Here is a 27589-nt window from a genome sequence, read left to right on the forward strand (position 1 = left end):
CAGGTTAAACAATTATGGATTGTGGGCTACTCTTTTGCATTATAACTATAAACTTCTGGAAGCCAGGGTCAGTAGTTTTTGCCCAATCTGCTACCTCCATTGTGAATATCAAAGCAGGGTTCACATTTTAGTGACAGTGACTTCTGGCAGGTTCTAGATGAGCCTCCTATGAGCTCTGCTCATAGGAAGACTTGTGACATCTTCCTTTTCCTAGACTCAATGCTTCTCTGCTTTCCTTTCAGGAGGAAAGCCTACATTTGACTCCTCAAGGTAAGGCCTGGCTGTATTCCCATATGGTTAATGAAATGCCCACTGGATATAAAAATGAAATTGAATCTGGCTACTGCTAAGAATGGGGATTTCCTGGTGGCTCAAATGGTAAAGAATCTGCCCTCAATGTGGGAGACCTGGATTTGATTCCTGGGTTGGGAAGATTACCTGGAGAAGGAAATAGTTACCCACTCCAGTATTCTTGCCTGGAGAATTCCAAGGACAGAGGAGCCTGGCATGCTATAGTCCATGGGGTCTTAAACAATGGGACACGACAGAGGGACTTACACTTTCACTTTCACTGCTGAGAGCACAGTCACTGCTTCATGTCACTGAGAAGGGTTATGCCAATTCCAAGTTGCCACCTCCCTTGGGTTATCTCAAGGCAATTCCCCAGACTTTCTCACCCACCGACTTAGCTAAACAGGGCTTTTTTTTTATTTTATGCCTGTACGTTCAGTTGCATCTGACTCATTGCAACCCCATGGACTGTAACCGTCCAGGCTCTTCTGTCCATGGACTTCTCCAGGCAAGAATACTGCCATTTCCTTCTCCATTTTTTTTTCTTTCAGCAAGTAATTGCTTTTTATTTATAAACTTACATCCTTGGTCCACTGTTGCCTAGTTTGTGTGAGTGATCACCATGACCACAGAATCCATCCATTTCCTAACATGCTGTAAGGTTAATAAGCCTGGAAAGCTCTGATTAGGTCATGGCCAGCCCAGCTAACCAATATCTGTTGTGATGACAGCCAAGAAGATGAAGTCACACAACTTGGCCATCCAGAGACACCTCTCTGCTAATAGGAGGTGGGGCCTGTGAAGAAGGCGCTGCCATCTTGGATTCCCAAGGTTGACTTTAGGAGCCACACCACAGCTATTCCTGAGCAAGCTCATGGTAGCAACATCCAAACCAACCCGAGTTCCTCTGAGCCTTTCTAATTATGGATTTCTCTGAGATACCAATCTTTCTTAAAGTATAGACTTTGGAGCCAGGTTTGAATCTTGGCTCTTTCCTTTTCTAGTTACATAGTCTTCAGCAAGTCATCTGTTAGAACCTCCATTTTTTTTTTCAATCTATAAAATAGAGAAAAAAACAGAATCAACTTAATATTGTTATAGGTACTAGCACAGTGCTTGGTACATACCAGATACATACCATAAAGTCTGGATTAATATTATGATTTATAAGTTAATAGTCCCTAATAATAGACTGTTTATTATGCACTCATCTAAGTTTCCAGGCTTGACAACTATCCTGTGATAAAGACTTGCTAACAGGGAATGATCCTTAGAACTACTTTTTCAGGATTTCTGGGAAACATCAATGTTTCTGTTTCATAGGAATCCTTCAGCCCCAGATCCCCAAGAGTCCACCTACCACAATGTACCAGGCTGGATAGAACTGCAACCAGTATACAGCAATGGTGAGGACTGAAGACCCTCCATTTGGGGCAGGGACTCCAGGCTTGGTCTGGGAAGGGGTGGGACAGGAAATGAGGAAGGGGCAGTGCAGAGGCTCAGAGGGCTCTGCTCTCTCTAGAGAATAAGCTATGACTGGGGAACAAAAATGTAGCAAGACAAGAGGGCAAGAATCTTAGAATCCTCTCAAGTATCATCTTCTCTCCAAGTAAATCCTAACAGAGGAGAGGTGGTGTACTCGGAAGTCTGGAGTGTGAAGAAGGAGAACAAACTCACAGGTAAGACCCAAGGACCCATTTTGGTGGTTGATTGCTGTGTGTGGCTCAGTCTCCACCCCTTCAGTGGGTCTGGGCCAACCAGACATAAATGTGTCCCTTGCGTTGGGTCACTGGACTTCTTGAGTTATGCCCAACTATATTACTGAGGTTAACTCAAACTTATTGTGCAGAACTGCTTTCTCCATTCTCTATGGATGACCTCAGCATCATCTGAGTTATGAAGCCATTGCCCTGGGCAGTCACTTAATCCCTCAGAGCTTCCATGTCCTGTCTGTGAAATAAGACAGGACTGTCTTCAATGCCTGTTATCTATTTTTTTTTTTTTTTTTACTGCTGCTCTGGCAAACAACCACAAGAGCTTAAACAATACTAGTTAATTATCTTACTGTGCTGTAAATCAGACATCTAACTCAAGTCTCACTGGGCTAAAATAAGTGTCTACAGAGTTCCTTCCTGGAAGCTCCAGGGAAGAATATATTTCCTTGCTTTTTCCAGCTTCTAAAGGATACCCCTTTCCATGGCTCATGGTCCCATCCCTCTGTCTTTAAAGCCAGCAGTGTAGCATCTATCTAACCATTCCTTCCATAGCCAGTGTTGCCTCTGATCACAGCTAGGAAAGGGTCTCAGATTTTAAAGTTCTCCTTAAAGTCCCCCCTGGATAATCTAGGAAAATCCCTCCATTTCAAGGTCCTTAATCTTAATCACATGTGCAAAGATCCCTTTCTCCATCTAGGGTCACATATTCACAGGTTCTAGGGGTCAGGACATGGACATCTTTGTGGGAGACATTATTCAGCTAACCACACTCTTTCATAGGGTTATTGTAAGGACCAGATGAGGAAGCAGATGTAGAGATGCTATAGCAGCAACAGAATCTGAGCACCTTTTATGATGAGTCTATGCTGGTTGTCTGGCTGTGCCATTATTTCTCCCTCCTGGTAGATGGTATGCAGTGAACAATCCCAGCCTGGCTTCCTCCTGCAGGCAAAGGAAAGAACAATCTTTGGGGCTGTTCTAATTCTATTCTGAAAAAATCTGCCATGTGATTTTAGCTATTCTGCTTCCCCCCTCTTTTTTTGATCCCTCTTATTTAAAATCAAATGACAAATGAACTATATTTTTTGTTCTATTCTTGGTTCAGTGGTCTCTTGACCTCTAACATGGATGAACTCATTCACACTTATAATCCCCTTTGATGAGAGTATTGCTATGATCCCCACTTCTTAGATGAGGGAATGGAGGCAAAGAGACCTTAAATGACCAGCCTGAAGTCACAGAACAGTTTGTCTCCAGAATCCAAGTGTTGGGCCAAGCTCTGCTTCTCAGGACAGTTCCAGGGAGCCTTAGAATTCACTCCAAGCTTAAAGATGAAGTCCTGCTTGATGAATGCCGTATTTCATTCCAGCTTTAAGAAAATATAGTAATAATAACAGCAACTTCTAGTATCATATCAACATGTGTTGAGCAGTTCTTATGTGCCTGGTACAGTTCTGAGTACTATAAATAAATGTTAAATTGTATATGCCTTAAATATATACACACATATTTATAGTTTGTTAATAGCCTTCAGAATTGTACCCTCACACTGGAATTGCTCAATGTATAACAGATATTAGAAATCACATGGACACACAACCCTCTAGATAGATATTATTATTCCCATCATACAGATGAGACAACTAAAGCAGGAGATACTGTGTGACTTGTCTAAGGCCACAGAGGTGGTACAGCTGTCCTGGAGCTCAGTTTAGGTGGTCTGGATCTGGAATCTGCTTCAAGCCAGCTGCTTAACGTGCATGCATGCTCAGTCAATGTCTGACTTAGTGATCCCGTGGTCTGTAACCCACCAGGCTCCTCTGTCCATGGGGTTCTCATGGCAAGAATACTGGAGTGGGTTGCCGTTTCCTCCTCCAGGGGATATTCTCGACCCAGGGATCGAACCCACATCTACGCTGGCAGGTGGCTTCTTTACCACTGAGCCACATGGGAAGCCCCTCTCCATAATATCCACTATTAATCTATGATCAAAGCATAAACAAGATAAAAGTAGATTTCTTCCTTTTGAGAGCCCCTGAGGGAGCTCCGCATGGGGAACAAAGAGTGTAGTGATGCTGAGGAGATAGCTGGTGGAAGCTGTGAGGCTGAGGGTCTTAGAAGAGGTTCAGTGGCTGGAGAAGGCTGTGGCTGGGCTGATGGCTTGGATACAAGTCGATAATTGAGTTTACAGTTGAATGCTTCCCTTCTTTCCACAGCGGCCTCTGAACCAGAGCCTTTTAAGAACACGGTGAGTCCCATGCCCTGCGCACCCTCCCATCTCAGGCCCACTGGTCTCTGGCCCTCACCTGTGTGCTCTTTTTCCCAGGATTCCTGTGTCATCTACTCCCAGGTAAAGGGGGCTTCCACCGCAGCCTCTAAGCCCCAGTTCTTGGATCCATTGACTCCTCACAGATGAGTCCACGTAGCTCCAGACTGCTGCCTCAACCTCTGCACTCCAGAGCCATTCTCATGGGGTGGGGGAAGGGACACTGAAGTGGGAAGATTTAAGCCACCCCAGGCTGCACCCTGCAGCCAGTGCCTCCAGTGCCCACACTCTCATCTGAACAAAACACAGGGCCCCAAGGGACTCCTGTCTACTTCCAAATTGACAGCTCTGCCACATATCCCAAACAGCATATTGTTCTCAACCCAGGGCCCATGATGTTGCCTGGCTTCCTTATTGTGCTTGAGCTTCAGGCATATCCCCAGTATTCTTCCATGAGGATGACACCCGAGCTCTGCCATGAATACAACTTGCTCTCAGTCAATGCTTTTCTCAGTTGCCATCAGTCTGGTATGGCTATGCACACACCCATGAGATGTGTACACTGGATTTGTTATAGACCTCTCCATGGTGGGACTGCATTCCATACTCACCTGTGTATCTGAAACTCTAAGCTCAGCATCTGACACCAGGATAACTTCTCTCCTGCCCGTGTAACAATATCTACCTGTCCAAGTATGTGGATTTCACACACTAGGACCTAGATCCTTCCCATCCTGCCAGAAGGAATCTAGCACAGTCATGGCCAGGAGGACCAGAGATGCAGATAGAATGCACATTGAAATATAGGAGGTGCTTATTACTACTTGAATGAATGAATGAATAAGTAAGGAAGATATTATGGATCATTATGATGTATTCTTACCCTCAAACTGGCATCTGATACAGTGTGCTTCCTAGGAAATTCAGGAAATAGGAAATAAATTCAGAGAAGGAGTTTGAGTGAGGAGAGATCTGTTCAGAAAGCAAGAAGACTTCTCAAACTTCAAAGTGCTTATGGGTAACCTGGGGATCACAGAGTCTTATTCAGTGGGTCTGGGTGGAGGCTAAGACCCTGTATCTATAACAAGCTCCCATGTGATGCTGATGCTACTGATCCTAAGAGTCTACTATTCCTAGGAGTCTACCAAGTACTCAGACCTTGTAGGTTTTGGCAGAGGTTCATGGAGAAGCAATGAAGGCTCTGTCTGTCCATTGCCCAACTCCATGGGGGCCACTGATACAGCTCACATGATTCCTGCACTGTTCTTCCGTCAGAACACCATCAGCTGCTGTTACTAAAAGAACTTCTTTCCTATACACTGGGATGTATCAGTCACCCTGGGTCTGGGAAAAAGTAGCTGCCACTATCTTTATTTCCTCACGTTGGGCCTCATATATTTTCCATTAAGGGATTGAATACACTGTGAATAAATATATCCAGTAGCTTTCTCCATTCAAAGTTGATCTGTCTCATCTCTGAGCCATAGGATGCTTTGTTCCATTTTTATGATGCCCATCACACCTTATCTTGATCTCCACCCTCCAGTGGATTGTACAGAGGGAATCATTTCCAAGCCCCATTGCCTAGAATAAAACCCTTCGCAAGGAGTTCATGATCCTTCTCCACACAGCGCTGCCCACTTCCCTCTCCAGGCTTTCCCACAGTTGTTGTTCTTCACAGCCTATTCTCAGTCACAGGGTGATCTTCCCCATTTTCTAATATAGACTCTTTGTGCTTCCTCCATGGAAGGGCTTTCCCGTTATTTGCATATCCTGGAATCCTGTTCATTCACCAAGCCCCAAGTCAAATGTCAGCCCTTCCTAGAATTGATCTGTCTTCAGGATCTCATAGCATTTTTTTTTTTTTGCCACTTTGTTTTTTTAACTGAATGATATTTGCTTCACAGAATTTTGTGGTTTTCTGTCATACATCAACAAAAATCAGTCATAGGTACACCCAACTCCCCTCCCTCCTGAACCTCCCTCTCATCTCCCTCTGCACCCCACCCTTCTGGATTGTCACAGAGCCCCTGTTGAGTCCCCTGTGTCATACCTAGAGCCTGTTATAAAGAGTGAGGTAAGTCAGAAAGAGAAATATAAGTATCATATACTGATGCGCGTACCTGGAATCTCAAAAGATGGTACTGATGAATTTATTTTCAGGGCAGCAATGGAGAAACAGACATAGAAAACAGACGTCAGGACACAACCGGAGTGGAGGAGGGAGAGGGTGAGATGTATGGAGATGGTAACATGGAAATTTATAATACCATATGTGAGACAGCCAGTAGGGATTTGCTGTGTGACTCAGAGAACCCATAGCACTTTTATACAATGAGACTTGGAATCACTAATGGTTGATGTTTGGAGGGAGCATAGTTTAATCTAAACCACTTCTCTAACTTTGTGGTTGGAAGTTGAGAACCAGAGAGGAAGTGTAACTAGCTGAAAATTAAGCAACCAGTTAGTGGCAAAGGGCACACTAAACTAAACCCAGGAGAGTGCTCTTTCCTCTACATGGTTCCTCTGCTACAAAGACATGTGCATTTTTGTGTCATCAACAAGACTGAGTTCCTTAAAAGCAAAGCCCAGGTGGCCAGCGTGGTGCCTGGTATTCAACCGATGCTCAATGAATGGTTGTCAAATTGGATGTCTATCAAATCCCCTGACAAATAAATATCACCTCCACAAATTCATTTATACCCCAGAGAAGTGTATACATGTCCTTCAATCTCAGAGCTTTTTAAATTTATATATATAATCTCAGTAAAAATCATTGTTATGAGATCCATCTATCAGTTTGAGATGAATGCTGTGTTTTGTTCAAAACCTGGGTGACCTGCAGGTATCTCAAACATGACATAAAACCCAGTCTGTTGTCCCCATGAAACCTGCTCTCCTTCCTGTGTTCTCTCTCCTCCTTCCTTCCCTCCTCTCTTCCTTCTCTCCTTCCCTGTCTCCTCCTCCCCGCTCCTCCCTTTCCCTTCTTCTTCTCCTCTCTTCCCCCTTCTTCTTCTGCTTTTCCTTTGTCTTCTCTCTGCCCCTCTCTCTCTGTGTTTTCCATCGTCTTCTTTTCCTAGTTGTAGATAACACTATCTAATCACCCAAGACAGAAGATGCATAGCCTTCTCTGAGTCTCTGCATCGAATTGGTCACCCAAGCCAGTTCAGTCAACTGTCTTTCCTTGGACACACCACACAGCATGCAAGATCCTAGGCCCCCATTGATGAATCAGATCCAGGGGGCCATGCAATAGAAGCACGGAGTCTTAATCACTGGACCACCATGGAACTCCTGGTCAACTTTATTTTTGAACTATCTCCCAAATCACATCTTCCTTTAGTGTCCACCCCTACTGCCTTAGTACACGCCCTTGTCACCTGCCACCAGGACTGCATAGTATTCTCACAAGTGCTTTCTCCACTTCCAGATTCCCTCCTTGCACAGCCACTCCCAACAGATGTGCCAGGATGCCCTCCCAACAGAGTTACTAGTATGATCTTTCTAAAACCCAGCTCCACTTATTACTCTGCTTGAAATCCTTCAGTTATTCAGAGTTCAGGCTCCATCATGGGGTATAAGGCTCTTCCTGACCTAGATCCAACTTACATTTACAGCTCTATCTCCCAATATCTCCTTTAACAGACAAGAACACTTACCATGTATTCCTGCCACACAAACTTCTTTCCATTTCCTACACACACCACCTTCTTTCAAGTAGCCATGACGTTTTCTTCCTTTTTTTCTATCAAAATCACTCATCCTTCAACACCTAATTCAAATGTCACCACTCAGTGAGGCCTCATTTCTCTCAATGGGTTTCTATAACCTATGTTTCTTATACTTCTTACAAAAGTGTGTGTGTGTGTGTGTGTGTGTGTGTGCGCGCGCGCGCGCATGCACGCACATATATACTTCTCTCCCTAGACTACTTAAAACCTATCTAGAGTTGAGTGTTACAGCTAGTTCTAGTTTATAACCCTCCCATCACCCTCATATCAGCCTCAGCACACAACACAGGGCCTGGTGAATCACAGAGGCTCAATGTGTAGCAAATAAATGAATGTGCAACAGTATTGAGTTGACTTTCCCTATTTTCCTCAGAATAACACCTAAAGCGTCAAAGTTGAGCTCAAAAGTTGATAGCAACTCACATGTGCTGCAGAGGAACTTTTGACACAGTCCCACAGGATTGACTTGGAAGTGGCTGCGTGACCCTTGAGCACCTCCCTGGCTTCTCACGCCTCCTCTATCAGCTGTTGGTCAGAGTTCGTTGAAATGGGTGATTAGGGAGCAGATGGTGGTTGGTGAGGAGTAATGGGCATTTTGCTTTCCCTCCTCACTCCATCCAGGAGAAGACAGAACTCCACCCCTCACCTCACCACTCAAGGAGAACTGTTGATCCTCAGGCAGAAAGCAGAGCCCAGTGAGAGAGCGTTTAAGAGATCTTGACATGAGTACCCTGGGGCTTGGGGATGTTAGAGAGAACACTTTATTTCCCACTCTTGTAGTTTCCTCTCATGGGAAGAGAGTTCTATTAGCATCACACTTCTGGCCTCCAGTAGTTTTAGAAGGAGAGCATAGTCCAGCCCTTCTTTTTTCATGGCCAAGAGCAACCCACAGGATTGCATGTTCCTCTCTGTTCTAAATTCTAAAGGGTCTGCCTCTACATGGGATGCTGACAGTTTCACAGGCATAACCCCGACCTCAGTGTTCTGCGCAGGAGGCTTCAAACCTTGAGAAGCAAAACAGAGAATTCAGGGGAGCCAAATGCACAGCAAGAGATGAGGTTCCTGTTCCAGGCAGGGCAGACAGCTCTATGCTTTGGTGGTGTTTACCAGATATAGACCATGTGGGTTTCTTTTACTGTTTTTTTTTTTTTTTTTTTTTTTATGACAATGTTTGGAGCTGAGTTGGCTTTTGGGGGCTGAACTTGAGAGAGGAGCTCTAAGCCTCAGACTGCGTTGTTTGGTGGCAGGTCACTAGAACTTGGGCAAAGTTTTGACCAAGGGCTGTAGGGCTGGGGGTGTGCACATTGACCATTAAGCTATGGTGACCAAGTGCACAGACTCCTCTGGTTGCAGTGGCCCCTATTCCTGTGGTTGTGAATTCAGGCAGCTGCTTCTGCTGGTCAAAGGTTCCGGTTTCTTCTGGCACTCGGGGGCAGAACCTCTCTCATACACATGCCGTGAACCTTCCCTCTATAGTCTAGGGCTCCCAATCAGGCTGAAGTGCAAATGTGCAGAGAAGTTGATTCTGACAATGGCATATTGGAAGCAATGGAAATATTTTGCTCCTTTTCTCCTCTCTACAGTCCCCTGCCTAAATGCACCACTCAGAGATGCAAAGCTTTATTTACATAACTTCTTTGAGGGCTCCTTGAGTGAAAAAGCAATTGATTTGTTGCAAAACTGTGGCAGGTTTGGGGTGCATGCATACAAGCTGCTTCAGTCGTATCCAATTATTTGCCACCCTATGGACTGTAGCCAGCCAGGCTCCTCTGTCTATGGGATTCTCCAGGCAAGAATACTAAAGTGGGTTGCCATGCCCTTCTCCAGGGGATCTTTCCAACCTAAGGATCGAACCTGTCGCTTAGGTCTGCATTGGCAAGCAGGTTTTGTTTTTGAGTTTTTTAAACCCACTAGCGCCACCTAGTGGCACCTCTGAGCCACAAGGGGAGCCCCAAGTTAGGGCTGCTGCTGCTGCTGCTAAGTCGCTTCAGTCGTGTCCGACTCTGTGCGACCCCATAGACGGCAGGCCACCAGGCTCCCCCATTCCTGGGATTCTCCAGGCAAGAACACTGGAGTGGGTTGCCATTGCCTTCTCCAATGCATGGAAGTGAAAAGTGAAAGTGAAGTCGCTCAGTCGTGTCCGACTCTTAGCGACCCCATGCACTGTAGCCCACCAGGCTCCTCCGTCCATGGGATTTGCTACACCATCTTAAATGTGTTCTTTCCCAGTCTCTCTCCTATCCCTTCTCCCTCTTGCTTCCCTGAGATTATACTCACCCATAGTGTGTTAGCTCACGAGCTTCTGCTTCAGATCTTCTAGATGAAAGTCAAGGGTCCAGCAAAGCTAGCAGCCTGAAAAGGGGGCTCATTTTTCCTTCAACAGAATGGTTTTTCTGAACAGCTATGGCTGTGGCCAAGCTTCAGCCATAAAACAGAATATGGCCTTGAATGAAGGCCTTTGGTATATTGAAAGCCAGGGCAGTCTTTTCTGCTTTCAATGCAATGGCAGCTATTTCCATGTGTGTCACAGAGCTTTGCAAGCTGTTCAACATTGGGGCCTTGCCAAGATAGGCAGGGCTGGGTCTGCTGATCTAACCACAGATGAGCATTTTGACAAGGATACCAAACACTAGAGAACATTAGAGACATGAGCCTGAACAGCAGCCCTGTGCTGCCTTACAGAGCACAAGGGAGGACACTTGTCTCCACTACAGGACTTCAATGAATACAAAGACAGGACAAGGGGAATGCCTCCCTGGCAGCCAGGGTTTTAGGCCCAGCTGCAAACTGAGAGACAACAACAGCAAGAAAAACTCAGGACTAAAGGAAAAGATCTGCTCAGTGTCTCTGATTTTGGGGCCACAGACCCAACAAAGTTCATACTCGGTGCAGCTCTGAGAAGGTGGTGCTACCAGGCTCTAAAAAGGAAATTTTAAAATTCTTCAGTGGAGAAGAAAGATGTCTCCTAGGTGAATTTCTACCCCTTTCCCAGGATGGTGAATTCATAGTTGCAAACAAATCTTAAGATTTCTTCCATATTAATTTTGTGGTAGATCACAAATTATAGACTCTAAACTTTATAGAGATTTAATTCTGGTGAATCTTTTCCATCTACCCTCCATGATTCAGACACCAGTCTCTTTGGCAATGCTAAAAGCTAGACTCTTGGGACCCAATTATATTGGGATAAATGTTTTAGGACCTTGATATTAGCTTCTTTTTTAAAGTCAGTAAGTGTAGGGTCAGTGCTGTGATATTCTGACATGTCCTATTAACTCTCTGGATTCTTTTAAATAGTGTATTTGTCCACTCTGGGTGCTATAACAAAAATACCATAGACAGTAGCTTATGAACAGCAGAAATTTATTTCTTAGGGTGCTAGAATCCGTGAAATCCACAATCAAGGTGCTGGCAGATTTAGTATCTGGTGAACGTTTGCTTTTTGGTACTTAAATATGTCTTCACATGGCAGAAAGGGTAAAAAGAGCTCCCTGGGGTCTTTTCATAAGGGCATTAATCCCCTTCATCAGGGTCTTTGCCTGCATGACCTACTCACCTACCAAAGGCCCTCACCTCCTAATACTATTATATTGAGGATTAGGTTTCAACATATAAATTTGAAGGGGTCACAAGCATTCAGTATATAGCAAATTGTAAGGTACATAATCTATGAGTTTGCCTTTGGATAACTGGAACATGAAAAATAATATTAGTAGTAGTAAGTGATAACACATTAAGCTTTAAAAGAATATATGAGATAATTATTCTCAAAGGAAAAAAAGAGCAGGCAAAAGTTCTTATTTACAGAAGACAACAAATAATAAATGTAGAAAAAATGCTGACAATAGGAAATCACCACTTTGCAATCCCATGGTAACAATAGACTCAGGCAAGGATCACCCATGGATGTTAAAATCACTGGATGAGAGGTTGTTAGGAAAAAAGAGATCCACATGGTCTCAACTCATTTCTATTCACAGTACTTGCTAATCAAAAGGGGAATTTTACCTTTGCAATGGAGATATCTGGCAGGGCCAGTCTTCACTAAGGGGTCAAATGCAGCATCACTAGTAATGGGGGACCCTGGGTGATCTCTAATGTGGTGCAATGGGAAGTCCAGTCTCCCTTTCACAGAGCTGTTATCAAAGAAGCTGACCAAGAACCTACATGAGGAGACAAATTCAGAATATGGGCCATTTTGAGGGAGATTCCTCGAAACTGCCAGTGTCACAAAAGATGAAAACAAAATAGCAATGAGACCAAGGGAGACTGGAGAGACATGACAACCTCATAGGAGCCTTGACTGGATCCTGGATCCCCAAAAAGCCGTAGGAGAGATTAGGGGAAATTGAATACGGGCTATATGTTATTGATAATATTGAATCAATAACCTAGTATTATTGTATAAATATTTTAAAATATAGTCTTGAATACTTTCAAATGATTCATGTGAAAGAAAGAAAGAGCACAAATGTGGCAAAAAACTTAATTGGTGAATGCAGGGAGGGCATACAGATTTGCATTGTACTAGTCTCTTTTCCAGCTTTTCTGAGGTTTGAAAACTTTTAAAATAAATCAGGTTGGGAAGAAGCACTTCAGACACTTGGCATCAAACTGATAGGTGCCCTGAGGTGCTGAGAAAACTCACCCAGCCCTGTGTGCCATCATTTCCCACTACTGGGGTCATGAGAATCCTGTTTGGCTCAGGTACTGAGACACGTTGGCCAAGGATAAAGCCACATAGGACACCAGCTTTCTCATTTAAAATATTTTATTTTAGAATCCTTAAGAATTTAATTTTTGAACTGCCTTTCTTTCTTGAACATTTCCTAATGGGGTAGAGTTTGTTTTCAACATCAGAGTATCTGTGTATAGGCATGTTATGATTGGAGAAGTAAATATCACCAGACTTCACTGCAGAACCTCTGATAGATGGTTAGGAAATACAGATGAAATAACTAGTGATGGGTAATAGAGAAGAAACTCTCAGCTTCAGGTGCACTGTGAGCTGGAGTGGACTTTTGTTAGTCACTGTTCTGACCCATTTTGGAGCTCTCTATAAAACCCCAACTTCCCACCTCTGTTCCCAGGAGTCTACACAGAGACGGAATATTTTGTTTGGGAGTACAGTCTCACATAGATGGGATCAGTAGATATTTTTTCTGTTGCCCACACTTGTAACTGACCACAGGCTTAATAGATAACAACAGTGAGCAGAACAAAAATCTAGGGAGCTTTAAGATTTTCTCTAAACACTCCCTATTTTTCCCCAGTTAGTGGATGATGGCCATTTGTCCACACGTCTTCACTGACAAGTCTATTCTATCCAAATTCTAGGCATGAGATTTGTTCCCTAATTTATTCCTCTCTACCCAGGACCAGTGTGAGCCTGTAATCTAAGTAAGTGTGTCTTCTCTGAGGGAAGAAACTTTCCTTCAGGGGGCCTGTCTCAAGTTCCAGCCTGGGGAGAGGTAGTTAGCCACCCCATTTGGTTCTCATGGGGTTCTTCAGCTTTATTAATAATTGCATTAAGATTCTCCAGAGAAACAGAGCCAGTAGTAGATCTATCTACTATCTATCTGTCTATCTAGAAGAGGGATTGATTTATTATAAGGAGTTGGCTCATGCAATCATGGAGGCTGACAGGTCCCCAGTTTGCCAAATGCAAATCTGGGGAACCAGAAGAGCTGATGGTGTAATTCCAGTCCCAACACCAAAAGGTTAGAGACCTAGGAAGAGCCAATATTTCAGTTTGAGTCCAAAACTGGAGAAAAGTGGATGTCCCTGCTAGTCAGGCAAGAGAAATTCTCGCTCACTTGGAAAAGAGGCAGCCTTTTTTGTTCTTTCCAGTTTTCAACTGATTGATGAAGTCCACCCATATTAAGAAGGGCAGTCTGCTTTACTCAGTTGGCCAATTCAAATGCTAATCTCATTCAAAAACACCTTCACAGACATACCTAGAACAGTATTTGTACATCTGTCTAGGCACCACATGGCCCAATCAAGTTGTATATAAAATTTATCATCATCAACATAAAAGTGATCTACAGGCTACCATATATGTTTTGGTTTTCTTCTTAATTGGTTCAGAACTCTGACAAGGAAGAGTAGTGTTTCTTTGGGGGTGGGGTGTGGGGATATCCTCAAAGAGGAGCGGTACCTGCCTGGCCTCCCTCACTTTGGTGATTAAAGAATGCTAAGCATTTCAAAGATACACTGGCTTTCTCTTTCTGTTTTGTCCTTTGTCCTTTCTCGAGGTCCATCTTTCTCTTTGACATCTGGCTGACACACAAAATCTCCTGATTTAACTTCTATGTCAACTAGACAACCTTGCTGTCTTTCCCCTCTTCTGATCTCCTCTGATCAATACTACCCACTCAGCAGAGATCTAACTCATAAGAAGAGTTGCGATTTATTGAAGAATTAATAAATATAAGGCAGCATGCTAGGACATTATGCTAGATATGGAAGCAACCTAGATGTCCATGGATAAAGATGAGACGCATATATACAATGGAATACTAGTCAGACATAAAAAGGGTGAAATAATGCCATTTACAGTAACATGGATGGTCCTAGAGATGATCATACTAAGTGAAGTAAGTCAGACAAAGACAAATACATGATATCATGCTTATGTGGAATCTAAAAAAAAATGACACAAATGAAATTATGTACAAAACAGAAATAGATGCACAGACATAGAAAACAAACTTATGGTTACCGAAGGGGAAAGGGCATGGGGGAAGGATAAATTAGGAAATTGGAATAAACATATACATACTACTATATATAAAATAGATAACCAACAAGGATCTACTATACAACACAGGGAAATATATTCAATATTTTGTATTAAGCTATAAGGGAAAACAATCTGAAAAAGAATATATATGTATGACCGAATGGATTCTCCAGACATGAATACTGGAGTGAATTGCCGTGCCCTCCTCCAGGGGATCTTCCCAACCCAAGGATCGAACCCACGTTGCTTATGTCTCCTGCATTGCAGGCAGATTCTTTACCACTAGCACCACCTGGGAAGCCCCTTACATATAATATATAACTATATATATATATATATATATATATATATATATATATATATATACACACACACACACACACACACATATATATTATATAACTGAATCACTTTGCTGTACACCTGAAACTAACACAACATTGTAAATCAACTATACTTCAATTACATTTTTCAAATAAATAAATAGATAAATACATTTTAGCCATAAAAAAAAAAAAAAGCATGCACTAGTAAGTTGGAGCTATCAGCTTCATAACTCTTCAGTGCATGCTCTTTGCCTCTTCACCCAGGGTCCTTAGAGGGCTTCATGAATCATGACACCTGGAGTCAGAGGCCTGGCTCCTGTGTGGTCTCCTACTGCTAACTATCCAGCCTCTCCTTGCTCTGTTTCCCTCACCTATAAAACAGAAAAAATAACAACAGCTGCTTGGCTGTGTTATTTATTGAAAGAGATAATGTTTGTATAAACATTGTGCAGGTGTTCTCAGAGCAGGTGGTGAGGTACCTGTGTTCACTACAAAGTTTGCATTACTATCTGTTTGCTGTTATTGGTCCCTACTCCATCATTACAGTGAAGCAGCTGCTGAACTGCCAAAAAGATACTCCAGAAGAAGAGAGTGGAAAAAATTTGTTACCCCTTTTAATGTGAAAGGAATGGGATAATTAGATGGGAGGTGTCAGAATACATGCCTTTAGTATTTCAGGGACTGACCTATGTAATTTGGGTTTTATCTGATCATTTAGCAGAGAAATGAAAGCAAGGGGGTGATTTTGCTAGATATACTCTCCCAGGTCCTTAGTGACAAAAGATCATGTTGTTTGCTTACAAAAGAGCTTTGAATAAATTCTAATTCCTAGGGCCAGGGCCCAGAATATCCTGTAGCTTTAGGTTTGCTGGTACCAGGTAGCTGAAGAGATCAAAGGCTGGTATGAAAGAGAGAAAATGAGAGTGCTTGGGTTGATGGGTATTTCAAGGCTTTTTCTCCATGCTCCAGCTCTCAGCTTCCCTTTCTTCCTGACCATTACCATTCTCATTCACATCTCTCCTGTGCTTGCTCCACACTTCTGAACCTGCATGTCCTCTTAAGTCTTCAAATGGAGAATCACAGTGCAAGCCCAATGGATAGGTCTGGTCCAGAGTTGACCATGTGGCCATGTCAATGAGACTGTGTGAGAATTAGAAGAAGATATGAAAGAAAAACGTTGAAAGGAAGATATCCCTCACTCACCCTCCTTCTCTTGGTCCAGGCTACCCTCTCTCCATCAAGGACGCTTTACAGTGCCTTGGCAAAAACAGAATAAGTTCTATGTGTGGGGGCAGGAGGAGAAGAACTTCTGTGCCCATAACCATGGAGTAACAGGGGTGTAGAGAAGGTCAGGGAATGGCTCAGGGGACCCAGCAGGACCAGGGATTCCAGGGCTGTGACTCAGGATTTGAGGGATGTGAGCAACCTGGGGGAGGTTAGTCTAATTATCAAATCTTATATTTGGAGGAGAACTTGAAGGTCATCCACTATTAATACTTTTCTCATGCTTGATTCCCTCCACATTATCCTTCCTGAGACACCACCCAGCCTATGATGGAATATATCAAGGTACAGGAAGCTCAGCACTTCACATGGTCTGAAATTACAGAAGGTTGGAGGTGGAGGGAAGCCTTGAAACCAACTGGACCAGTGAATGTTGTGGTGGAAATCCTCATGCTGCCTGTTAACCTTGCACTCTGGAAGCCACCTTCCTGTAACTGTCACCTTCAAGGAGATTCTGCTCCTTGGACTTATTAACTAGATTGCTTCCTCCAGGGGTCACCTTCAAACAGCTGGGCTGGTGGAGCACACCAGTGTGGGAGAACCCCAGTTCTCCTCACTGCCATTCTTTCGCTAGTTCACCAAATTTAATTTTGTGCCTACCACTGAGTCTGGCAGCACACTAGGCACTTGGAATACATCAGTGAACACAATAGATCAAGACTGTGCCTTCAAGAAGCTGACAACCTAGCTGAGGAAAAGATATGAAACAACAAACATGATAATAAGTAACAGATGTAGTAATTTAGAGGGTGGCATGTGCCATGGAGAAAGAAGATGTAGAGCAGAGTAAGGAGGATCAGGAGTGGCCAGCAGGCCGCAGTTTTAAGTAGAGTGGTCAAGGAAGTCGTCACTGAAAAGGTGACATCTGAACAAAGGCAGGATAGGTTCACTGGACAGCTAATAGGCCTTCAAGGTAGGAGGATCCTTGGAAGAGGGCACAGGCTGCAAGCCAGTATTATATCTGACAAGTTTGAGAATAGATGGCAGGGAACAATGGTGGAGGTGGGAAGACCAGTTAGGAGGCTACTTTATGGTCCAGGTGAGAGGTGATGATAGCATGATGGCTCAGACAAGGGGGAGGGGTGATCAGAAGGGTTGGGATACTGGATATATTTTGGACACAGAGTGCACAGGATTTCCTGATAGTGTAGATGTAGAATATGAAAGAGAAAAAAAAAAAAATCAACATGACTATGAAATAGTTGACCTGAGCAACAAGAAGGATGACAAGTCAGTCCTGAGCTGGAGAATGGTGGAAGTGAAACAAGTTTGGGAGAAAAGATCAGGAGTTTAGTTTTGAACAAGTTGCATCTGAGATGTGTATTGGATGTGTAAGTGGAGATGTCAAATAGTCAGGGATGGAAGTCTGGGATGGAAAGAGAGGTCTGGAGACAGACATGTGGGAGTCTTTGGCATAAAGACAGCACAAGACCATCAAGGGAGTGCCCAGTGGCAGGGAGCTCCTTCATGACCAATTCAGAAATTCACTTTGGTGGCCTGCCATGTTTTAGGATGGTCAAGTGGTCAATGAGCACAACAATTTACTCCTCTCTTTCTCTAAATCCACCAAAATATTAATCTTTATCATTTATTGGTGACTGTCCTAATGGTTTGCATGTATTATCTTCAGTTTAGTCGCTCAGTCATGTCTAATTCTTTGCAAACCCATGGACTGCAGCATACCAGGCTTCCCTGTCCATCACCAACTCCTGGAGCTTATTCAAACTCAGGTCCATTGAGTCGGTGATCCCATACAACAATCGCATCCTTTGTTGTCCTGTTCTCTTCCTGCCTTCAATGTTTCCCAGCATCAGGGTCTTTTCCAATGGAGTCAGTTCTTCACATCAGGTGGCCAAAGTATTGGAGTTTCAGCTTCAAAGTCAGTTCTTCCAATGAACATTCAGGACTGATTTCCTTTAGGATTGACTGGTTTGATCTCCTTGCAGTCCAAGGGACTCTCAAGAGTCTTCTCCGGGGGGCAGCCTAAGATGGCAGAGGAATAGGACGGGGAGACCACTTTCTCCCCCACAAATTCATCAAAAGAACATTTAAACGCTGAGTAAATTCCACAAAACAACTTTTGAATGCTGGCAGAGGACATCAGGCACCCAGAAAAGCAGCCCATTGTCTTCAAAAGGAGGTAGGAAAAATATAAAAGACAAAAAAAGAGACAAAAGAGGTGGGGACGGAGCTCCATCCCAGGAAGGGAGTCTTAAAAAGAGAGAAGTTTCCAAACACCAGGAAACACTCTCACTGCTGAGTCTGTGGCTAGCCTTGGAAGCACAGAGGGCAACATAACAGGGAGGAAAAATAAATAAATAATAAAAACCCACAGATTACGAGCCCAACGGTAACTCCTCCAGCGGAGAAGCAGCGCGGACACCTGCATCTGCCACTAGCAAGCGGGGGCTGGGCAGGGAGGCGCAGGCTGCATTGCTTACAGTAAGGACTGGACCTGAATGACCCGAGGGCAATCAGAGTGAACTAACTGGGCTAGCAAACCAGACTGTGGGATAGCTACTATGCGAAAAGCCCTAACCTAAGACACTGCCTGGACTACACATAGAACAAAGGACTGAACAGAACTAGCCAGCTGCAGACCATCCCCCTTCAGTGATAGGCAGCCAGAGCTGGAAGGGGGCAATTGCAGCCCCAGAGAGACATTATCTACCAAACTGCAAGCAGGCTTCTTTGCTAACTAAGACTTCTTTAGGTTCTGGACAGTCAACATCCGCCTGAGAAGGTGTGCTGGTTGTACACACCGAAAACCGAGCAGCAGGGACAGGGGAAGTGGTAAGTCACAGCGACTGCGCTCACCAAACACCTCATCACTTGAGCTGCTCAGACCTGGGAAGAGCACAAAACGCAGGCCCAATGGAGTCTGCGCCTCTGAGGACTACCAGAGTGCCTGAACCTGAGCGGCTTAGACCTGGGAGGTGCACGCAGCCCAGGGACAGCCTCAGATGGTTCCTGGCAGAGCAACCTAGAGTCTGAGCAGTGTGGGCAGGGAGGGCACACGTGCTCTGAGTGAGGGCAGGCCCAGTGTGGCTGAGACACTGCGAGCACATGCCAGTGTTATTTGTTTGCAGCATCCCTCCCTCCCCACAGTGCGACTGAACAAGTGAGCCTAAAAAAAGTGTCCACCACCGCCCCCCTTGTGTCAGGGAGGAAATCAGACACTGAAGAGACCAGCAAACAGAAGAAGCTAAAACAGAGGGAACCGCCTTGGAAGTGACAGGTGCAACAGATTAAAACCCTGTAGTTAGTACTGACCACATAGGAAGGGGCCTATAGGTCGTGAGAAATATAAGCTGGACCAAGGAACTATCTGAAAATGAACTGACCCCACACTGCCCACAACACCAGAGAAAGTCCTAGATATATTTTTACTATTTTTAGGATTTTTTTTTTAATTTTTAAGTCTTCTATTACTCCTTTAATTTTCATTTTTATAACCTACTATTACTTTTCAAAAAAAAAGACCCTATTTTTTAAAGCAAACTTCATGTATATATATATTTAATAACTTTTGTGACTCTTTTTTTCTTCTTCTTCTTTTCTTCAATAGTGCATTTTTGAAAATACAACCTCGACTCTAGATTTTTAATCTTTTCTCTTTGGTATTTGTTATCAATTTTGTACCTTTAAGAACCCAATCTTCAGTACCCATTTTTACTTGGGAGTGAGATTACTGGCTTGACTGCTCTCTCCCTCTTTGGACTCTCCTTTTTCTCCACCAGGTAGCCTCTGTCTCCTCCCTCCCCCTTCTCTTCTCTACCCAACTCTGTGAATCTCTGTGCATTCCAGATGGTGGAGAACACTTAGGGAACTGATTACTGGCTGGATCTCTCTCTCTTCTTTTGATTCCCCTCTTTATCCTCCTGGCCACTTCTGTCTCCTTTCTCCCTCTTCTCTTCTCTGTATAATTCCGTGAACATCTCTGAGCGGTCCAGACTGGAGTGCATATAAGGAAGTGATTACTGGCGAGCTTGCTCTCTCCTCTTTTGATTCCACCCCATCTCATTCGGGTTACCTCTAACTCCCTCCTCCCTCTTCTCTTCTCCATGTAACTCTGTGAACCTCTCTGGGTGTCGTTCACTGTGGAGAAACTTTTCATCTTTAACCTAGATGTTTTATCAATGGTGCTGAATAGAAGAGAAGTCTTGAGACTACTGTAAAAATAAGACTGAAAACCAGAAGCAGGAGGCTTAAGTCCAAACCCTGAGAACATCAGAGAACTCCTGACTCCAGGGAACAATAATTGATAGGAGCTCATCGAACGCCTCCATACCTACACTGAAACCAAGCACGACCCAAGGGCAAACAAGTTCCAGAGCAAGACATACCATGCAAATTCTGCTGCAACACAGGAACACAGCCCTGAGCTTGAATATACAGGCTGCCCAAAGTTACCCCAAAACCATTGACATCTCATAACTCATTATTGGACACTTCATTGCACTCCAGAGAGAAGAAATCCAGCTCCACCCACCAGAACACTGACACAAGCTTCCCTAACCAGGAAACCTTGACAAGCCACCCGTACAACCCCACCCACAGTGAGGAAACTCCACAATAAAGAGAACTCCACAAACTGCCAGAATACAGAAAGGCCACCCCAAACTCAGCAATATAAACAAGATGAAGAGACAGAGGAATACCCAGCAGGTAAAGGAACAGGAGAAATTCCCACTAAACCAAACAAAAGAGGAAGAGATAGGGAATCTACCTGATAAAGAATTCTGAATAATGATAGTGAAAATGATCCAAAATCTTGAAATCAAAATGGAATCACAGATAAATAGCCTGGAGACAAGGATTGAGAAGATGCAAGAAAGGTTTAACAAGGACCTAGAAGAAATAAAAAAGAGTCACTATATAATGAATAATGCAATAAATGAGATCAGAAACACTCTGGAGGAAACAAATAGTAGAATAACGGAGGCAGAAGATAGGATTAGTGAAATAGAAGATAGAATGGTAGAAATAAATGAATCAGAGGAAAAAAGAAAAATGAATTAACAGAAATGAGGACAATCTCAGAGACCTCCAGGACAATGTTAAACGCCCCAACATTCGAATCATAGGAGTCCCAGAAGAAGAAGACAAAAAGAAAGACCATGAGAAAATACTTGAGGAGATAATAGTTGAAAACTTCCCTAAAATGGGGAAGGAAATAATCACCCAAGTCCAAGAAACACAGAGAGTCCCAAACAGGATAAACCCAAGGCAAAACACCCCAAGACACATATTAATCAAATTAACAAAGATCAAACACAAAGAACAAATATTAAAAGCAAGGGAAAAACAACAAATAACACACAAGGGGATTCCCATAAGGATAATAGCTGATTTTTCAATAGAAACTCTTCAGGCCAGGAGAGAAATGGCAGGAAATACTTAAAATGATGAAAAAAAAATAACCTACAGCCCAGATTACTGTACCCAGCAAGGATCTCATTCAAATATGAAGGAGAAATCAAAAGCTTTACAGACAAGCAAAAGCTGAGAGAATTCAGCACCACCAAACCAGCTCTCCAATAAATGCTAAAGGATATTCTCTAGACAGGAAACACAAAAAGGGTGTAAAAAAACCCCAAAACAATAAGGGAAATGGCAACGGGATCATATTTATCAATAATTACCTTAAACATAAATGGATTGAATGCCCCAACCAAAAGACAAAGACTGGCTGAATGGATACAAAAACAAGACCCCTATATATGCTGCCCACAAGAGACCCACCTCAAAACAAGGGACACATATAGATTGAAAGTGGAGGGCTGGAAAAAGATATTCCATGCAAATAGAGACCAAAAGAAAGTAAGAGTAGCAATACTTATATCAGATAAAATAGACTTTAAAACAAAGGCTGTGAAAAGAGACAAAGAAGGCCACTACATAATCATCAAAGGATCAATCCAAGAAGAAGATATAACTATTATAAATATATATTCACCCAACATAGGAGCACCGCAATATGTAAGGCAAATGCTAACAAGTATGAAAGTGGAAATTAACAATAACACAATAATAGTGGAAGACTTTAATACCCCACTCACACCTATAGATAGATTAACTAAACAGAAGATTAACAAGGAAACACAAACTTTAAATGATACAATAGACCAGTTAGACCTAATTGATATCTATAGGACATTTCACCCCAAAACAATGAATTTCACCTTTTTCTCAAGCACACATGGAACCTTCTCCAGGATAGATCACATCCTGGGCCATAAAACTAGCCTTGGTAAATTCAAAAAAATTGAAATCATTCCAAGCATCTTTTCTGACCACAATGCAGTAAGATTAGATCTCAATTACAGGAGAAGAACTATTAAAAATTCCAACATATGGAGGCTGAACAACACACTTCTGAATAACCAACAAATCACAGAAGAAATCAAAAAAGAAATCAAAATATGCATAGAAACTAATGGAAATGAAAGCACAACAACCCAAAACCTGTGGGACACTATAAACGCAGTGCTAAGGGGAAAGTTCATAGACATACAGGCATACCTCAAGAAACAAGAAACAAGTCAAATAAATAACCTAACTCTACACCTAAAACAACTAGAAAAGGAAGAATTGGAGAATCCCAGGGTTAGTAGAAGGAAAGAAATCTTAAAAATTAGGGCAGAAATAAATGCAAAAGAAACAAAAGAGACCATAGCAAAAATCAACAAAGCCAAAAGCTGGTTCTTTGAGAGGATAAATAAAATTGACAAACCATTAGCCAGACTCATCAAGAAACAGAGGGAGAAAAATCAAATCAACAAAATTAGAAATGAAAATGGAGAGATCACAACAGACAACACAGAAATACAAAGGATCATAAGAGACTACTATCAGCAACTATATGCCAATAAAATGGACAGCGTGGAAGAAATGGACAAATTCTTAGAAAAGTACAACTTTCCAAAACTGAACCAGGAAGAAATAGAAAATCGTAACAGACCCATCACAAGCACGGAAATTGAAACTGTAATCAGAAATCTTCCAGCAAACGAAAGCCCAAGTCCAGAAGGCTTCACAGCTGAATTCTGCCAAAAATTTAGAGAAGAGCTAACACCTATCCTACTCAAACTCTTCCAGAAAATTGCAGAGAAAGGTAAACTTCCAAACTCATTCTACGAGGCCACCATCACCCTAATACCAAAACCTGACAAAGATGCCACACACACAAAAAAGAAAACTACAGGCCAATATCACTGATGAACATAGATGCAAAAATCCTTGACAAAATTCTAGCACTCAGAATCCAACAACACATTTAAAAGATCATACACCATGACCAAGTGGGCTTTATCCCAGGGATGCAAGGATTCTTCAATATCTGCAAATCAATCAGCGTACTACACCACATTAACAAATTGAAAAATAAAAGCCATATGATTATCTCAATAGATGCAGAGAAAGCTTTTGACAAAATTCAACATCCATTTATGATAAAAAACCCTCCTGAAAGCAGGAATAGAAGGAACCTACCTCAACATAATAAAAGCTATATATGACAAACCCACAGCAAACATTATCCTTAATGGTGAAAAATTGAAAGCATTTCCCCTAAAGTCAGGAACAAGACAAGGGTGCCCACTTTCACCACTACTATTCAACATAGTTCTGGAAGTTTTGGCCACAGCAATTAGAGCAGAAAAAGAAATAAAAAGAATCCAAATTGGAAAAGAAGTAAAACTCTCACCGTTTGCAGATGACATGATCCTCTACATAGAAAACCCTAAAGACTCCACCAGAAAATTACTAGAGCTAATCAATGAATATAGTAAAGTTGCAAGATATAAAATCAACACACAGAAATCCCTTGCATTCCTATACACTAATAATGAGAAAGTAGAAAAAGAAATTAAAGAAACAATTCCATTCACCATTGCAACGAAAAGAATAAAATACTTAGGAATATATCTACCTAAAGAAACTAAAGACCTATATATAGAAAACTATAAAACACTGGTGAAAGAAATCAAAGAGGACACTAATAGATGGAGAAATATACCATGTTCATGGATCTGAAGAATCAGTATAGTGAAAACGAGTATACTACCCAAAGCAATCTACAGATTCAATGCAATCCCTATCAAGCTACTAGCGGTATCTTTCGCAGAGCTAGAACAAATAATTTCAAGATTTGTATAGAAATACAAAAAAACCTCTCATATCCAAAGCTATCTTGAGAAAGAAAAATGGAACTGGAGGAATCAACCTGCCTGACTTCAGGCTCTACTACAAAGCTACAGTCATCAAGACAGTATGGTACTGGCACAAAGACAGACATATAGATCACTGGAACAAAATAGAAAGCCCAGAGATAAATCCACACACCTATGGGCACCTTATCTTTGACAAAGGAGGCAAGAATATACAATGGAGAAAAGACAATCTCTTTAACAAGTGGTGCTGGGAAAACTGATCAACCACTTGTAAAAGAATGAAACTAGAACACTTTCTAACACCATACACAAATATAAACTCAAAATGGATTAAAGATCTAAACATAAGACCAGAAACTATAAAACTCCTAGAGAACATAGGCTAAACACTCTCTGATATAAATCATAGCAGGATCCTGTATGACCCACCTCCCAGAATATTGGAAATAAAAGCAAAAATAAACAAATGGGACCTAATTAAACTTAAAAGCTTCTGCAAAACAAAGGAAAGTATAAACAAGGTGAAAAGACAGCCTTCAGAATGGGAGAGAATAGTAGCAAATGAAGCAACTGACAAACAACTAATCTTAAAAATATACAAGCAACTCGTGCAGCTCAATTCCAGAAAAATAAACGACCCAATCAAAAAATGGGTCAAATAACTAAATAGACATTTCTCCAAAGAAGACATACAGATGGCTAACAAACACATGAAAAGATGCTCAACATCACTCATTATCAGAGAAATGCAAATCAAAACCACAATGAGGTACCATTTCACACTTGTCAGAATGGCTGTAATCCAAAAGTCTACAAGCAATAAATGCTGGAGAGGGTGTGGAAAAAAGGGAACCCTCTCACACTGTTGGCAGGAATGCAAACTAGTACAGCCACTATGGAGAACAGTGTGGAGATTCCTTAAACAACTGGAAATAGAACTGCCTTATGACCCAGCAATCCCACTGCTGGGCATACACACCAAGGAAACCAGAATTGAAAGAGACACGTGTACCCCAAAGTTCATTGCAGCACTGTTTATAATAGCCAGGACATGGAAGCAACCAAGGTGTCCATCAGCAGATGAATGGATAAGAAAGCTGTGGTACATATACACAATGGAGTATTACTCAGCCATTAAAAAGAATACATTTGAATCAGTTCTGATGAGGTGGATGAAACTGGAGCCTATTATACAAAGTGAAGTAAGCCAGAAAGAAAAACACCAATACAGTTTACTAACACATATATATGAAATTTAGAAAGATGGTAATGATAACCCTGTATGTGAGACAGCAAAAGAGACACAGATGTATAGAACAGTCTTTTGGACTCTGTGGGAGACGGAGAGGGTGGGATGATTTGGGAGAATGGCATTGAAACATGTATAATATCATATGTGAAATGAATTGTCAGTCCAGGTTCGATGCAGGATACAGGATGCTTGGGGCTGGTGCACTGGGATGACCCAGAGGATGGTACGGGGAGGGAGGTGGGTGAGGGGTTCAGGATGGGGAACATGCATATACCCATGGTGGATTTATGTTGATGTATGGCAAAACCAATACAATATTGTAAAGTAATTAACCTCCAATTAAAATAAATAAATTTAAAAAAATTTTAAAGAGTCTTCTCCAACACCACAATTCAAAAGAAGCCATTCTTCAGCCCTCAGCTTTCTTTATAGTCCAACTCTCACATCCACATATGACTACTAGAAAAACCAAAGCTTTGTATTAACTTAGCCCATCCTTAAATAACCAGCGAAGGAGCTGAATTATGCCCATTTTATAGATGATGATAACAAAGCCCTGCACACACAGTTGTCTAAGACCACAGAATGAATAAATGATGAAACCAGGTTTCAAACTCAGGAAGCCAACTCTTAACTGCTATGTTATGGGAGTATGTGCTCCAGCAAATCTAAACTTTGGCAAGAAAAATAAATTAAAAGAAGAAAAGCGATCCAAGATCCAAGACAACATGGGACTTGGGTGTGCAATGAGAAAAATCTGAAGCTGACAACAGCATAGCAACCCTAGAAAGCAATTGGTCCAAAGACAGAGGGTTCTGTGAAGATAGTATTCAGAAAGCAAGTCACCTCTACTGTACAGATTATATGAATAAGAACTCAAAGAATCTAGGCAGGTCTGAGTTAATTCTAGAAGATAAGATGAAGATATATGATTCTCCAACAACAACAACTAAAATGACAATTAGGAACCTTGGGAAAAATCCAGTATAAGAAAGTCATGGTTCTTTGGAGAAGTGTCTGTTTAGTTCTTTGGCCCATTTTTTAATTGGGTGATTTATTTTTCTGGTATTAAACTGCATGAGCTGCTTGTATATTTTTGATATTAATTCTTTGTCAGTTGCTTCATTTTCTATTATTTTCTCCCATTCTGAAGGCTGTCTTCTCACCTTGCTTAGAGTTTCTTTCATTGTGAAAAATCTTTTAAGTTTAATTAGGTCCCATTTGTTTATTTTTGCTTTTATTTCCATTACTCTGGGAGGTGGGTTGTAGAGGATCCTGCTGTGATTTATATTGGAGAGTGTTTTGCCTATGTTTTCCTCTAGGAGTTTTATGGTATCTGGTGTTACATTTAGATGTTTAATCCATTTTGAGTATATTTTTTGTATGGTGTTAGAAAGTGTTCTAGTTTCATTCTTTTACAAGTGGTTGACCAGTTTTCCCAGCACCACTTGTTAAGGAGATTGTCTTTTCTCCATTGTATACTCTAGCCTCCTTTGTCAAAGATAAGGTGTCCATAGGTGCATGAATTTATCTCTGGGCTTTCTATTTTGTTCCAGCGATCTATATGTCTGTCTTTGTGCCAGTACCATACTGTCTTGATGACTGTGGCTTTGTAGTAGAGCCTGAAGTCAGGCAGGTTGATTCCTCCAGTTCCATTCTTCTTTCTCAAGATAGCTTTGGCTATTAGAGGTTTTTTGTATTTCCATAAAAATTGTGAAATTATTTGTTCTAGTTCTGTGAAAAATACTGTTGGTAGCTTGATAGGGATTGCATCAAATCTATAGCTTGCTTTGGGTCGTATGCTC

The 27589-nt window shown here is 42.1% G+C and overlaps 1 protein-coding gene across 1 annotated transcript in view; it reads left to right on the plus strand.

The window, feature by feature from the left end:
- Positions 1–4422, plus strand: part of FCRL5 (Fc receptor like 5) — a 120429-nt gene extending 116007 nt beyond the window's left edge. Inside the window, exons 13-16 of the mRNA XM_068994108.1 lie at positions 243–270; positions 1615–1697; positions 4223–4254; positions 4333–4422. Of these exons, the coding sequence (XP_068850209.1) occupies positions 243–270; positions 1615–1697; positions 4223–4254; positions 4333–4422 (233 nt within the window). The remainder of the gene's footprint in view (positions 1–242; positions 271–1614; positions 1698–4222; positions 4255–4332) is intronic.
- Positions 4423–27589: the final 23167 nt, after the last annotated feature.

This window comes from Capricornis sumatraensis, chromosome 2 (assembly GCF_032405125.1).
Source record: "Capricornis sumatraensis isolate serow.1 chromosome 2, serow.2, whole genome shotgun sequence".
In the NCBI taxonomy this organism is placed as follows: Eukaryota; Metazoa; Chordata; class Mammalia; order Artiodactyla; family Bovidae; genus Capricornis; species Capricornis sumatraensis.